This window comes from Indicator indicator, chromosome 4 (genome assembly GCF_027791375.1).
Source record: "Indicator indicator isolate 239-I01 chromosome 4, UM_Iind_1.1, whole genome shotgun sequence".
NCBI lineage: Eukaryota > Metazoa > Chordata > Aves > Piciformes > Indicatoridae > Indicator > Indicator indicator.
In genome coordinates this window covers 8047664-8060776 of record NC_072013.1, presented here as the reverse complement: position 1 = coordinate 8060776, position 13113 = coordinate 8047664, and the positions used below count along the sequence as shown (strand labels likewise).

General features: G+C 36.1%; 1 protein-coding gene across 1 annotated transcript in view; it reads right to left on the bottom strand.

Annotated features, from left to right (window-relative positions):
• Nucleotides 1–13113, bottom strand: part of UBR1 (ubiquitin protein ligase E3 component n-recognin 1) — a 63688-nt gene that overhangs the window by 35922 nt on the left and 14653 nt on the right. The window contains exons 5-19 of the mRNA XM_054400526.1: nt 11138–11268; nt 10052–10193; nt 8594–8656; nt 8251–8374; nt 7122–7229; nt 6577–6665; nt 5654–5752; nt 4817–4974; nt 4298–4397; nt 3869–3997; nt 2862–3042; nt 1823–1884; nt 1487–1597; nt 386–451; nt 125–226 (exon numbers count right to left, since the gene is read on the bottom strand). Of these exons, the coding sequence (XP_054256501.1) occupies nt 125–226; nt 386–451; nt 1487–1597; nt 1823–1884; nt 2862–3042; nt 3869–3997; nt 4298–4397; nt 4817–4974; nt 5654–5752; nt 6577–6665; nt 7122–7229; nt 8251–8374; nt 8594–8656; nt 10052–10193; nt 11138–11268 (1665 nt within the window). The remainder of the gene's footprint in view (nt 1–124; nt 227–385; nt 452–1486; nt 1598–1822; nt 1885–2861; nt 3043–3868; nt 3998–4297; nt 4398–4816; nt 4975–5653; nt 5753–6576; nt 6666–7121; nt 7230–8250; nt 8375–8593; nt 8657–10051; nt 10194–11137; nt 11269–13113) is intronic.

Below are 13113 nucleotides of genomic sequence, written 5' to 3'. Positions count from 1 at the left end.
TAACCATTATGTCGAATATTGACTAAGTATAGTCTTAAAAATGCACTTCTTAATATTAGCTTACTGTTGAATTCATGTTCCATAAGCATACAAACAAATGAATCAGCAAAAATGTGCCACTTACTTGATCTTTGGAGGGCTTCATCTTTTTGAAAGCATCAACAAGCTCATACCTCTGCAGCATCAGCAGGAGAAACTGGTTGGGATCCATAAAAGATGCACCTATCTATCAAAAAAAACACAGACTAATATGAATGTCAGTTCTTCATTAACTATGAAAAATACTCTTAACAAAACAAGCTTAAATCATACATTTTAATCAAAATTAAAAGAAATTCCTTTAAAATGTTGTAAGTCAAGAAAGCAAGGACTCAGAACATTATACCTGAAGCATGATGATGTCTTTGTCATACATCTCTTCTCTGCATTTAACATCTTGGTAATAGAATACCTGAAAAACAGGAAGACAAAATTTAAGTAGTGAAGTAATGCACTAGCAAATGTGCACTAGTTAATGTCTGAGGCTTTAAGCTGTACAGCACCTTTCCCTTACTCAGTCAAGTCTTGCATTTCTTTCAAAACAAGTGTGCACTTGGAAGGAAGTGAAAAATGTTGGGCTTTTTTTTTTCCAATGATTACAGGAAATCTGTACTATACCCCTCCCCCAAAGAACCCCAATTCTAATGGTTGCTATTGATTGGAGTCAAAACACTCTCCTCCTCCTACCCCAGTTCTCAGAGACAATTCTACAAGCTTCTACCAATTTAATTTCAAAGGGTCCTGTGAAAGGTAAACAAAAATTTTCTGCCAGGAAAGAAAAAAAACCAAAAACCCAACCCACAACAGTGAAGCAAAAGCAGGCAAAACACAAGGATCACAGGATGTTAGAGGTTGGAAGGGACCTCCAGAGATGACTTAGTCCCACCCCCACCAAGCAAGACCATAGAATCTAGCACAGGTCACACAGGAATGCTTCCAGACAGGGCTTGAAAGTCTCCAGAGAAGGAGACTCCACAACTTAAGGTGAGACTGTCCCTTTTACTCTTGCAACAAAAAAGCCTGCCAGTATTATGAAGTGTTTATGTGCAGTCATACAGATTAAAATAGTTGGACTTTTGTATATAATGATCACCATACACTACGAGATTCTTCTAACATGTTATAAGCAACAGTGTGAGCAGTACTTAAGTAGCGATTTCTTTATTGCATCTGAAAGTATTTTAGAGTAGATGTCAGCAACATTCATAACATATCACAAAAGTCATAAGAACAGTGAAAATACTAATTTAATACAGGGAGGCAAGTCATTGATGAAGCTGGAAATAAAACCAGGTCATCTAAATTCCCACCTAAACATTTTTTTATTTAGTGTAGTAGTGACACCCACAACCTTCTGAACTGGATAAAATCACTACTGGGAGCATCACTTAGCAACACTTGCATACACCACTAGGACCAATTCACTATTGAATATTGTAGGGTGTACCTGGCTTATCAAGGACAGCCCATTCCTTCTCCACATCTCTGCAGCAACCTGAGCAACTAAGACAAGACATCGCAAAGGATATTCTACTAGCAGCTCCACTTGAAACTCTTCCTAGAATTACAAACAAAACAAAGGATTAAATTAAAAGCAAACAAGTCTGTTGGTGATTTTAAAAGTGTAAGTCAAAAAACACTTTGACAGCTGCGAAATAACTTGTGTGCCTGTCATGAGTTACAGAATATAACTTTTGGCTTTTTCCTTCCCCGAGTATAAATCCCAATTATTATTTGGGGAAGGAGAGAGGGGGAAAAAATAATTTAAAAAATAAAATCTTACAGGTGAAACAAACTCATGTAACCTTGAGATGGCACCAGTCTTGCTTAATCGTACATGAAGACCTACAAAACCAACAGGAGAAAAATTAGAAATTATATTAAAAAATCAGTACAGTTTCTCCTCCAACCCATTCTGAATGTTAGCTAAATTATCTACAACTCAGAGAATTACAGAAAAAAAGGTCAAAGTTTATTTAGGAAAGACTTGTTACTTTCTTCTTTTTGTTTTTTTAAAGATAGGAGATCTATGCATTATCATAGCAGTGCTTACAGTCTTACAATCCATTATTTTATGAATAGATCTATTCATTTAATGAATAAAAACTATTTACACCAAGATGCTAAATTGTATTAGCAACATTTTCATTGCTCTTTTAAATCGTATGTCCGTAATCACTACATTTAAGACTGCAAGGCTTAATAGACGGTATCTTGGTATAAAATGATGTGATAAAGAATCTCCAACTTAATTCTAGCGTATGATTTCATTTGTCTGCTAGAGAAAGCAGCCATCACCCACTGCTATGGTCCTTTGTATTCTGACTGGAAATCCGTCCTGGTATGCTACAAACATCCGTCTTTTAGTAGGAGCATTTTAACAGTCCTAAGATATATGTGGCTGGAAAATAAATTTGAGATAAAGCAAGAATGAGCATTTGTCTAGGTAAAACAAGCAGAAATAGAAACAGAATGACATAAGTTTAGGTAGTTTACAGAAAACTAAAGATCTCATTAAAACCTGAAGCTTTTCCTTCTCACCTGACTATCTGTCCTGTTTAAAAAAAGGTCTTCCAACCTCTGTGGCAAATTCTCATTCTCAAAAGAAAAAACCAAACAACAAAAATAATCCACCCAACCCACAACCAAAAAAAAAAACAAAACAAAACTTTTTCTTATTGAGACATTTAGGGAACAGGATTACCTGATATCAGAAAGTCAGAGAACAAATGATCTGTGAAAGACAATCTAAAAGCTTTCCAATGTCAAGAAAGAGATGGATGATGAAACAATTCAACTAGATATCAAAACACACCACCTACCAGCAAGCGTCCTGGAGAGCGGTAAATGTATGCTGACAGGATCTGCAGACACTCTGTAAGGTCTGCTCTCCAGAGTATGGCCACACAAATGAAACACTGTCTTCTCCCGCGCGCGACCATTTGTGCTGCACCTCATCACAGCTTTGTGACATTCACTGTAGGCCCTGAGCAACAGTTCTTCCTGAAATTTAAAATAAATGCATAGTTGCACTTAAAATTCCTCATTTGTTTTTTCAGATGGTTTAAAGTTACTAAAAAGCCACAGTATAATTACTTATGTCTCTTAAAACAAAGTAGTACTGGATTGGAACAGTGGAGCATCCACTAAAGCTAGCTGAGAACATGCTTCTATTCAAAAAAGCTGCTCTGGCAAATGCTCTAAAAATCTGTGTGCCTATTGAAGCTCCAGTATTTTCATAGCTTGCATAATATAGAGCCCAAATTGGATAAAGAAGCTCCTGAACTGCTGTAGTTCTTCCCTTCTCTGTCTACTGATAAAACAACAACAAAACAAAATAAAAGCCAAACAAAAACAAAACAACACCCACAACGTTCAAAGTATCTTTAAGTTAATAAACTCTACTATTTGCTCCCTTCCTCCAGCACAGGGAAAAGCTCCAGCACCAATTAAGACTACTCATAGTGCAAATACCCAATTAGCACAAAGATTTTGCAGTTGGCTTTTGCAATAAAAGAACACCATCACAGGCTCCAAAACCTTGAAACTTGACAGGGATACCATGAACTCAATTTTCTAAAACCTTGAATTATGAGGAGTATTTTCTCTTCTTGATTTTCCTGATACCCTCTGCAGCTTTGTCAGCTGGAAGGTCCTATCTTTCTAAGATCCCGTCTCTCTTTTGTCATTCCAGAGATGAGTTCCTTCACACCCATTTTTTTATGGAGATCCATATTGCTCAATACTGAGCTATTTCAAGAAGCTGCTACTCAAGAAGCACTCAAATATTCACAAAAGGCACAGAATCCCAGACAACTGATGTACTCACATCACAGGCACACCACTCCTGGAACATCAAAAGAATGTTCTTGAGCTGCATCTGTATAGCAATAGCTGCTTCCCAGTCAGGGTCCACCTCTATGTGCTGACCAATCTGTCTTTTTATCTCCTCCATTCCCTGAAATGGAGATGCCACAGAATTACTTGAGCACAAGCAGTGATCACAGGCTTAAAACAACACAAAATCCCGTAAGCCAACGGTAAAATACAGGTTGTTCAGATACTTGTGGCTGAAGTTGACGAATTTTACTTATGTAAAGTAAGCACTACTTTTTCACCCACCCAGGAATATCACAAAGAATTTACCATCTTAATTGCATGTTTAGCTGCACAATAGTGTTGTGGACAAAAAGATGACCCAAAAAAACCACTGTAATGTAACAGTATATTGGGAAGAAATTATTCAAATCTCTTGTACCTGCATGCATGTTAGAATCCTTAGGAAAGAAACAAATCCTTCTAAAAACCGCTCCCTCAGACGGTCTGTCCATAACGTAGGCTTGCTGACTAGGATGTACCTGTCCCCAAGAAAACATGATCATCTTTTGCTCAGACTTATCTTCTGCTTATGCTTGTATTGAAAGTGTTCTTTATATCAAAATAAGCAACTGCATCATCACATTATATCATACAGCTTTCCCAGCATAATAATGAACAAAGCCAGATGTTCCACACTGTTCTGAAGTAAATATATTTTATTAATGCGATTGTTATATGGAATTATATCAGTGTAAAAAAAAAATCAAAAATCGTCTTTATAGAATACAAATTTTGTATTTGAACATTTTAAATTCCCACTGAAATAATAAAACAAAGTTTTATGTGTGTTTTTCAGGGGGTTTTAAAGTTTTCTCATCCAGTTCCTGAATTGAAAGCACCTCATACACTGCAGATTTTTTTTTAAAGATTTGCTCTAGCTTCTCAGATTTGTACTTACCTGAGGTCAAATATTACAGCATATACTCGATTCAATTTGTCCTGACTGTAACCTTGGAAGTTGAACTTGTCATTTTTGTCTAGGTATTCTGGAAGAACTTCTAGGAGAGTCTCTGTAATGGTGGTGATTACATTTTGCTCTTCGATAAGGTGTCGGGCCTGAAAAGAAAAAAAAAAAAATTGAAATTTTCTTCCTATTTTTGTTGAAGAAAAATGTCCAATTAATTTTTCCTTTGAATTCAGTCTCTTGGATTAGAAATTATTTAAGCATTTGTGAAGACACTAAGCTACAAAAAAATTATAGTACTTATTGTATACGAACACAATGTCTATCAACTTAGATGTTTGCTCACTCTGACAGCTTCAATGTCACAGACACACTATTTTTTCTAGAAAGGTCACGCATAAATGGGTCATGGACATTATTACTTCAAGCAAGAAACCTAACCTTTAAAAGCTATAGATGTACTTACTTCCCCACAGGTTTTAACAATCTCACCCAGCACAAAAAGACATTTAACCATTTTTTTTGCCCCCCTCCCCTCAAATTTTTGAAGCTATGTAAGCTAGATGTGACCAGTAAATGAAAGCAAAAAGTTAATGCAGAGAATGACGCTGCCTAGAACGTCTCTTTATTTGCACTCCCTCGTCTTCTGTAATGACTTTTCACAATCTCAAGCTCCTATTTCCACTTTGGCCTCAGCAAATCTCAGAAAAACTAATTTTCAACTCAACAATGCATAAAGACTCACTGCCAAGTGCAGCAGTCTGCAAAGGAGGTGCTGCCAGCAATTCTAAAATTTATCTTGCATTTCTGTCTTAGACAGTCTTCACATACCAGAGTAGGTACAGTGAACATCTGAACTGAGAGTGCTGTCACAGAGAGAACTCTGTCATGATCATCACTGATGTACTCTTTTTGCAATGTCTTGTAATACTAGGAAAAAGAAAATATTGAAGAAATTAAGTACATGTAGCCAGTGTTAATTACAAATGTTTATTTTTTGAGATGTAATTCTCACAAATAAAAACCCATTCTCCTTTCCTGTAAGAGCAGTTCAAACAACAAAACTAGCACAATGGCTTTAACACACCAAAGCAATTAAATATCTACCAAACTGCCTTAAAACTGAAGTTAAGCACAAAATTTACTGTTCTTTCAGACTGGAACCAAACCAATTTTTATCTTACAACCAATCTTCCCCAAGACAAGAAATATCTTCAAAAAGGATCAATAAAGCCATTAACTAGCTTCCTAGTAAGTCTTCCTCCTGCAGTGAACTGCATGGATAGTCATTCAACAGCTGTCTACGAAGGATGTGTACGATGAGCTATGTAAGTCTGTCTGCTTTGTTTCAGTCCAGAGAAAACAAATCAAATGTCTGCCATTTTTAACAAGATTAAAAAGTCTCACCCTAAAACAACAAAAAAACCCACACAACACTTGGCCTTCTGTTTTGTGTATTTATTAACTACTGCATCCAACTATTAAAAGGGCCAGTTTCTTTCCAGTTCACCTGCCACTTCAAAAGATACACAAGCTAGTAACAATACTGCACTCAGAATGAGTCTGTGCACCTACATGATTACACAGAACAAACCAATGACACTGGAAGTAGTACACTATCAAAGATTGAGCTAGCTGCTAAGGCTCTGCTTGTTGAAAATTCATTATTTATATTGAAGCAATTCTAGTGTTTGGAGGAAATTTCACAAAGCTAGTTAAAATTCAAAGGACAAAAACTAAAACCAACCATTTACCTTCACAAATTCCACAGCAAAAAGTTTTTTGTATTCCATTTCCATGAAAAAACTACTGAAGATAAGTTCATGAAGAACCTTCCTTGCCCCTGTGAAGAGCCAATACAATGCATGTCACTTCACTGTACTAAGACGCAGATTTTTGTGGAAAAGAGGAACAGACAAATTAATTATAACTTAAAACCATTAAAAGCCTTGAAACGATTACCAAGTATATGAACAAAAATATTAATATGCAGTAGGGACTTTTAACATTTATTAGCATGCATTTAAAACATGGGGTAAGCATCAAGTCACTCAGGCTACCTCTAGCGAAAAGATTCTTCAAAATACACAAAGCAGGAAAAATTTAGGAGGCAAACACATAACCAAAATACCAATTATCTATCTCAGCTGTAAAAATAAAGGCAGTATAAAACCTGTAATATAAAAACTATAAAGAAATGTAAGTCCACCTGCATAGCACTTAGTTACTTTTACATATTTGTTCCAACCACGGAAAATTAATTTGCTTCTTTAGTTTATAGCAACATGAATACACAAACCTTTATGAAGTTTTGCATCCCACAGCATTAACTTGCTTATGAAGCATGGCTTTTCAGATCCAGCTTCTTCTTGGAGACATATTTGACAAAAGATCTGGCGAAAGTCACCTATAGAGATAAAATTATTCATCTGTACAAGAATTTTTCTGGTAATTAAGTGAGCCAACAAATTCAAAATTACAAAATCTTGTTCTTAAAACAACTTTACAAGACACATCAGTACAATTTTTTTTTAACCATTTCCTCAGTGAATATATACCCATAAACTTTAATTATTTGCTTACTATTCTTATCTACATTATTTAATAAATCTAGTTATGCAGAAGAGTAGTTTTAAATGAAAAGCCGTTAGGCAGCCTTGCAAAGCAGATCCATCAGAAGACTTCACTATATCAGTGCAGAAATGCACAGGGTAGGCAAGTCTACACTGGTCCCTGTAAGCCAGACTCTTGTGGAGTTTCAGAACATTATACGAACATTACACATTTGGTGCATACTTTCTCACATACAGAACTTGCTGAAGCATTTTTGGAGATCAAGACACAAGTATGACAAAACTCAGGTTTTTAACAGGAATAATGTTAGTGGATTCAGAAGTCGTCTTCACAACCACAGGCATCATTAAACACCCAAATGTTTGAAAGCTTAAAATACAACTTTCCACTACAGGACAGATTTTTCAACTAAAGCTATTTATTTGTTTTTACTGACACTCATTAATCAGAGTTATCAAATCTTAAACAGGAATTAATTCAAGCAGAGGATGCATGATATTCTGGAGCATCTTGAAATGTTCTGCAGATTTCATCGAGCACTGTGGAAAACAGCTAAAATTTTAAGCAAGTCAGTAAAATAGGAAATATAATGCTGAAACAAAACTTACAGAGGAACAGACACAGCTCATGCAGGGAAAAACATGCATTTTACCAAGAAGGAACAGAAAAGTGCTGCTCTTCATAACCATATTGATGTACATCAATATGGTACCACTATATTTACTAATTAGGTGGAATGTGAAAGTATTTTAATTGTGAAATATCATCTATAACACTACTACAGACATCTTTCAGATAATTAGTCATTCAAATACTGACATGGCTTTACCATTACAGAAATGAGTTATGCTTACTTGAATAGCTCATCAGCTTGTTCAGCCAAGAACCAAGGCGCAAGGCAAACTTCTGGTGAGCCATAACGTCAGCATGCAGAACCTCCACATGAAGCGGTCGTTGAGAAACATTTTCAGAATGCCTCTAGGAGTCAGGTAAATATTTGTAGATGTAAGATAAAGATAATACATATTTTTGTATTGGTCTTTACCACCCAATAACTCTCCCAAGAAAATAAAAAAAAAAATCAGCACAGAAGAACTAAGATAAAGACTATACAGCAAGCCATACAGTAAGTCTTCAGTATTAATAATAGTGATGTTGATTTCTTTTTTAAAGGAGAAGCATTTTTTAGAAGTTTACCTTAATTTCTTCTTTTGCTTCCTGACAAGATGCATAATGTCCTGCCTTAACAGCTCTACGACCCTGTTTAAAGAAAACACTAAGAATGAAACAAATACAAAACAAACTCACAGGCCTGATCCCTGCTGTGTTTTATAGATGAAAGAAAAATGGGGACCAACATCACTCGTGATGCTTTTAGACATCTAGAAGCAAATCCAAATTAACATAATTATCTTCAGAAAAAAACAGCTACAGAACAAAGTAACATCTAGGTATCTTAATATTATTACATAAGGAAAATTCACATACACATTGAAACAGAGAAGAACACTTCAAATACAAAGCACATCAACTTTCTTCCTAGCACAAAGTAAACTCGCACTGAGTTGCTCTTCTACCATATTTCCTACTACTTCTTACTTTTCTATATGAAATAGTAGGGCATATAATAAACACAGGTTTGATATCTCTTTCAATGCCAAGAACAGGTCCAGCTTAGACCTCAAACTCCACTCAGAGGAAATCAGAGATAGGAGCTTCCAAAACAAGGTTTCCATACTGCAGAAGTTCAACAAGAGACGAAGTAGCTGTTGGTTGTGGAACTGTGACAATTAATACAATATAACCTAGTCCTGTGCTGTATCATGTGCTTTATAAAACAAGTGTGATCAACTCTGGATACAAAATTTAGGTTCCTACCAAAATTATCTTGACAACAGAAGCCTTCAGAACTTCCTCTATAAGCATGCATGTATAAACATACTTTACAAAACCTGCATGGCAAGTCTTGCAATCATGTAAGACTGACACTAACTACATACAACTGACCTCTCATGGCCTGAAAAACACAAAATCAGGGTCTCTGGATATTAAAAAAAACAGTCTAATATTAGCAGGAGGGTTTACACGCAAACATACAAATACATACGCACTTATAGACGAAGTTTCTCTATGTGAAAACACATAAATTGCTTACTTCTGTGACATAAAAACTATTACTGCAATTAAGGTAATTCAAACACTGATCATGCTTCCCGTCCAGAGAGGAGGAGGAAGATTCTCAAATGAAGTCTGAGCCAGCAGAAGTACTAACTCTCGCAAAATGTAAGTTACTCCTCTGATTAAATAACTGAATCTGCACATTGCTGACTTGTACATTTTCCAGACAAATACTGTTAAAATAAAACATTCATCTCAGCTGAAGAGAAAAAAAAGGAAAGAAAACGCAACAAACATCAAAGGAACAACCGCAGATAAATATGCTGCTTCTTTTCTCCAGAAATCGAATTTTCATCCTGAAGAAGAAAAATTAATACTGTTTAAAAACCTTCTTGTATCAAGTGCTGATAAGTGACTCCACCACATGCCTGTCTACTTTTTCCAGCACCCCAGAAACAAAGATTTTATGACACAGAGACTCTAGCAATACTTCTTAGTGATTAAAAACTGACACTCTCACACACAAAACGCACTGACCTCTTTATCTATGGCAGTGGTATGCAACTGGGCTTCACCAAGTTCACAGCCAAGTGCCCTTTGCAGGCTGTAGATGACATGATCGTAAGAATGATGTTCATCATTGAAAAGGACACAGTAGTAGCTGTCTGCCTTCTCTCTACTGGGAAAAGCCAACAAGTCATCATACAAATGAAAATAAAATTCTAAATACCGTCCAACACACTCTACCTCACCATTTGTACCAGAAAAAGCTGAATAGTGATTTTATTTGATTATTCCAGTATTGTTTGGCCTTTCTGCTGTTCTATGATGCCATTTGTCTTTTCAACAGTCTTTCTCCATTTTCATAGAATCATGAAGGGTTTTGGGTTCAATGGGACGTCTAGAGGTCATCTAACCCCATCACCCTGCAGTAAGCAGGGACAAATTCAACTAGATCAGGCTGCTCAGAGACTTGTCCAACCTGACCTGAAATGGTTCTAGGGATCGGGCATCTGCCACCTCTCTTGGCAACCTGGGACAGTGTTTCACTACCCTCAGTGTAAATAATTTCTCCCTTATATCCAATCTAAATCTCCTTTCTTTTAGTTCAAATCCATCACCCCTTGCCCTGTTGCACCCAACCCCACTAAAGCATTTGTCCTCAGCTTCTCATAGGCTCCCTTTAAGTACTGAAAGGCTGCAATAAGGTCTCCCAGAGCCTTCTCTTCTCCAGGCTGAACAACCCCAACACTATCAGTCTTTCTTCACCGCAGAGGTGCTCTGGCCCTCCATAATTTTTGTGGTCCTCCTCTGGATCCCCCCACTCCAACAGGTTGATGTATTTCATGTGCTGAGGACCTAGCACTTCAGGTAGGGTCTCAGAGTATACGGGAGAATCCCACCCCCTGAACCTGCAGGCCATGCTGCTTTTGATGCAGGCCAGGATAGCTTTCTGCACTGTGAGCGCAGAGTTGCCTCATGTTCATCTTTTCATCCATCAATACCCCTAAGTCCTTCTCCCTATGGATTCTGGAACTCATGTTTGCACAAGAGTAATACCATAGGCAAAACTCTCATCAAAGTTTCCAATGCCATGAAGAGAAAGTTGGAAGTACTCATTACCTAATTGTGAGTTCTGGAGGCAGTTCCTTCTCTTCTTCCCATATAAGCATATCTACAATGTATTTTATCACAGAGGGAAACACTCTCCTAGAATGCTCCGTAATTTCTTCATTCAACTCACATTCCGAATGCTGTAAAACAGAAAAATAATATTAATATAGAACAGAAAACTAAAAAAAAAAAAAAAAGGGGGGGAAGAGCATAGTCAGAATATCTATTATACTTGTTTCAGAAAATTAGCCATTTCATGACTTTCAAGCACATGAATTTCACCTAATTTCTTCTAATTTATTTCATTCCAAGGGCTCTTAATAGTATTCTGACAGTTTCATAACCTTTTTTTAAACTTATCCAATTTTTATCTAGGAATAGACTATGAAAGGTCTTGCCAGATGTGTTAGAAAACTTAATTCAATTTTTTTTAAATTTAAGTTTCAAAATGCTGGTTAAGAGCTTTCTTTACACTTAAAAATAATAAGATTTTGCAGTCCACATCAAAATTCTTCCACTGTATTGCCTGTTCTGTGCAGACATTCCATCAAATATTTATGACACTCCTTGAACAAAACCCTAATGGCTGCAAGGAAACCTCTTCTTTTCAGAGATGTCATTCCAGATCTAGAAAACATTCAAAATATCCTTGTGAACCCACATATTTCCCATCCTCCCAGAAAAAGCTCTTGAAGTGAATTGTCAACATCATATAACATTATTAATCCTTTCCATACGCATTGAAACGGGAGAGAAATTAAGGTTATACGCGAACGATTACCAAATCTGCACTCAGGAATGAAGCTATCAATATTCAAATACATGACACACACTGCAACAACATTGTATTAAGAAGACTTCAGTCCAAAGGTTCTGATGAGCTTCTTCACATACAACCTTTTTGACATATGCAAATGGTATATAATGGTATTAATGGTAGCACAACCAAATCCAATAATTTCATACAAAACCAATGCAGAAACAGAAGTTGGTGTTTTCAAGAGTATTTACACAAAGTTGCCTATCATTTTAGGATCACCCAAATTGGCTACAAAATCTGACTACGTATGTGCTTGCCAGAGTGAGAAAAGATGAGAAACAAAAGATACTTTCCAAGAATGAAGATTTTTACATGAGTCATTTTATCTCAAAGTACAAAGGGCACTCACCTCCAAAATGTAGAGCCTGATATACCAAATACAAAGGAACAGAGTGATGTGCTTAATATACTAAAGAACTATGTTATTGAAAAATTACATTTATCCATTATTAAATTACATTTAGCCAGTTACGAAGCAGATTGCTCTGGGGAGAAGAAAAAAAAAAAAAAAAAAGGGGAAATCTTGTTGTGTCCGTGTGACAGAAAAAGCTGAAAAATGTAGTGGAACAGAAGTAAAAATGCATTAACACCTCCAATTGCTTCCAAAGCTCTGAAGTTTTCTGTCCTGATAAGCACTAGAAGAATAAATTGGAGTCAAGCATACAATCTAAAATGTCTGCCAATGAAATCATGGTCTATAAATATCACTGTGTACATAATATTAGATAAGCTCTTAAATCATGGTAATTAAGAATGTAAACATTTGGAGTAATTACTTTTTCCCAAACTGACAAAGCTATCATCTTAAAGTTTGGAGCAGAAAGAAAAAAGCTGAAAGTGCTAAGAATTATATAACAGAACTAAGCTGTAAATAAACTGATTTTTTAATTACTTTTTTTTTTTCAAAAATATTCCAAGAGTTCAGCTTTTCAAGCATTAAACAAAAGACAGAGCTGGAAGAAAACAGATCTGAGCATAGAGATACTCCAAACAAGGGCCTTGTAGTAAGACATGCTTATCTCCTTCAGTCTATGGAAGAAGTCAAAAGGAAACCACATCTAAGGATTTTTAAGCCATTAGAAGTGCAGACTTCACTCAAACAGTGAAAAGGTAAATAATTCAATGACACCTCTAATTCCATCCACATGAACAGAATTCACAGTAA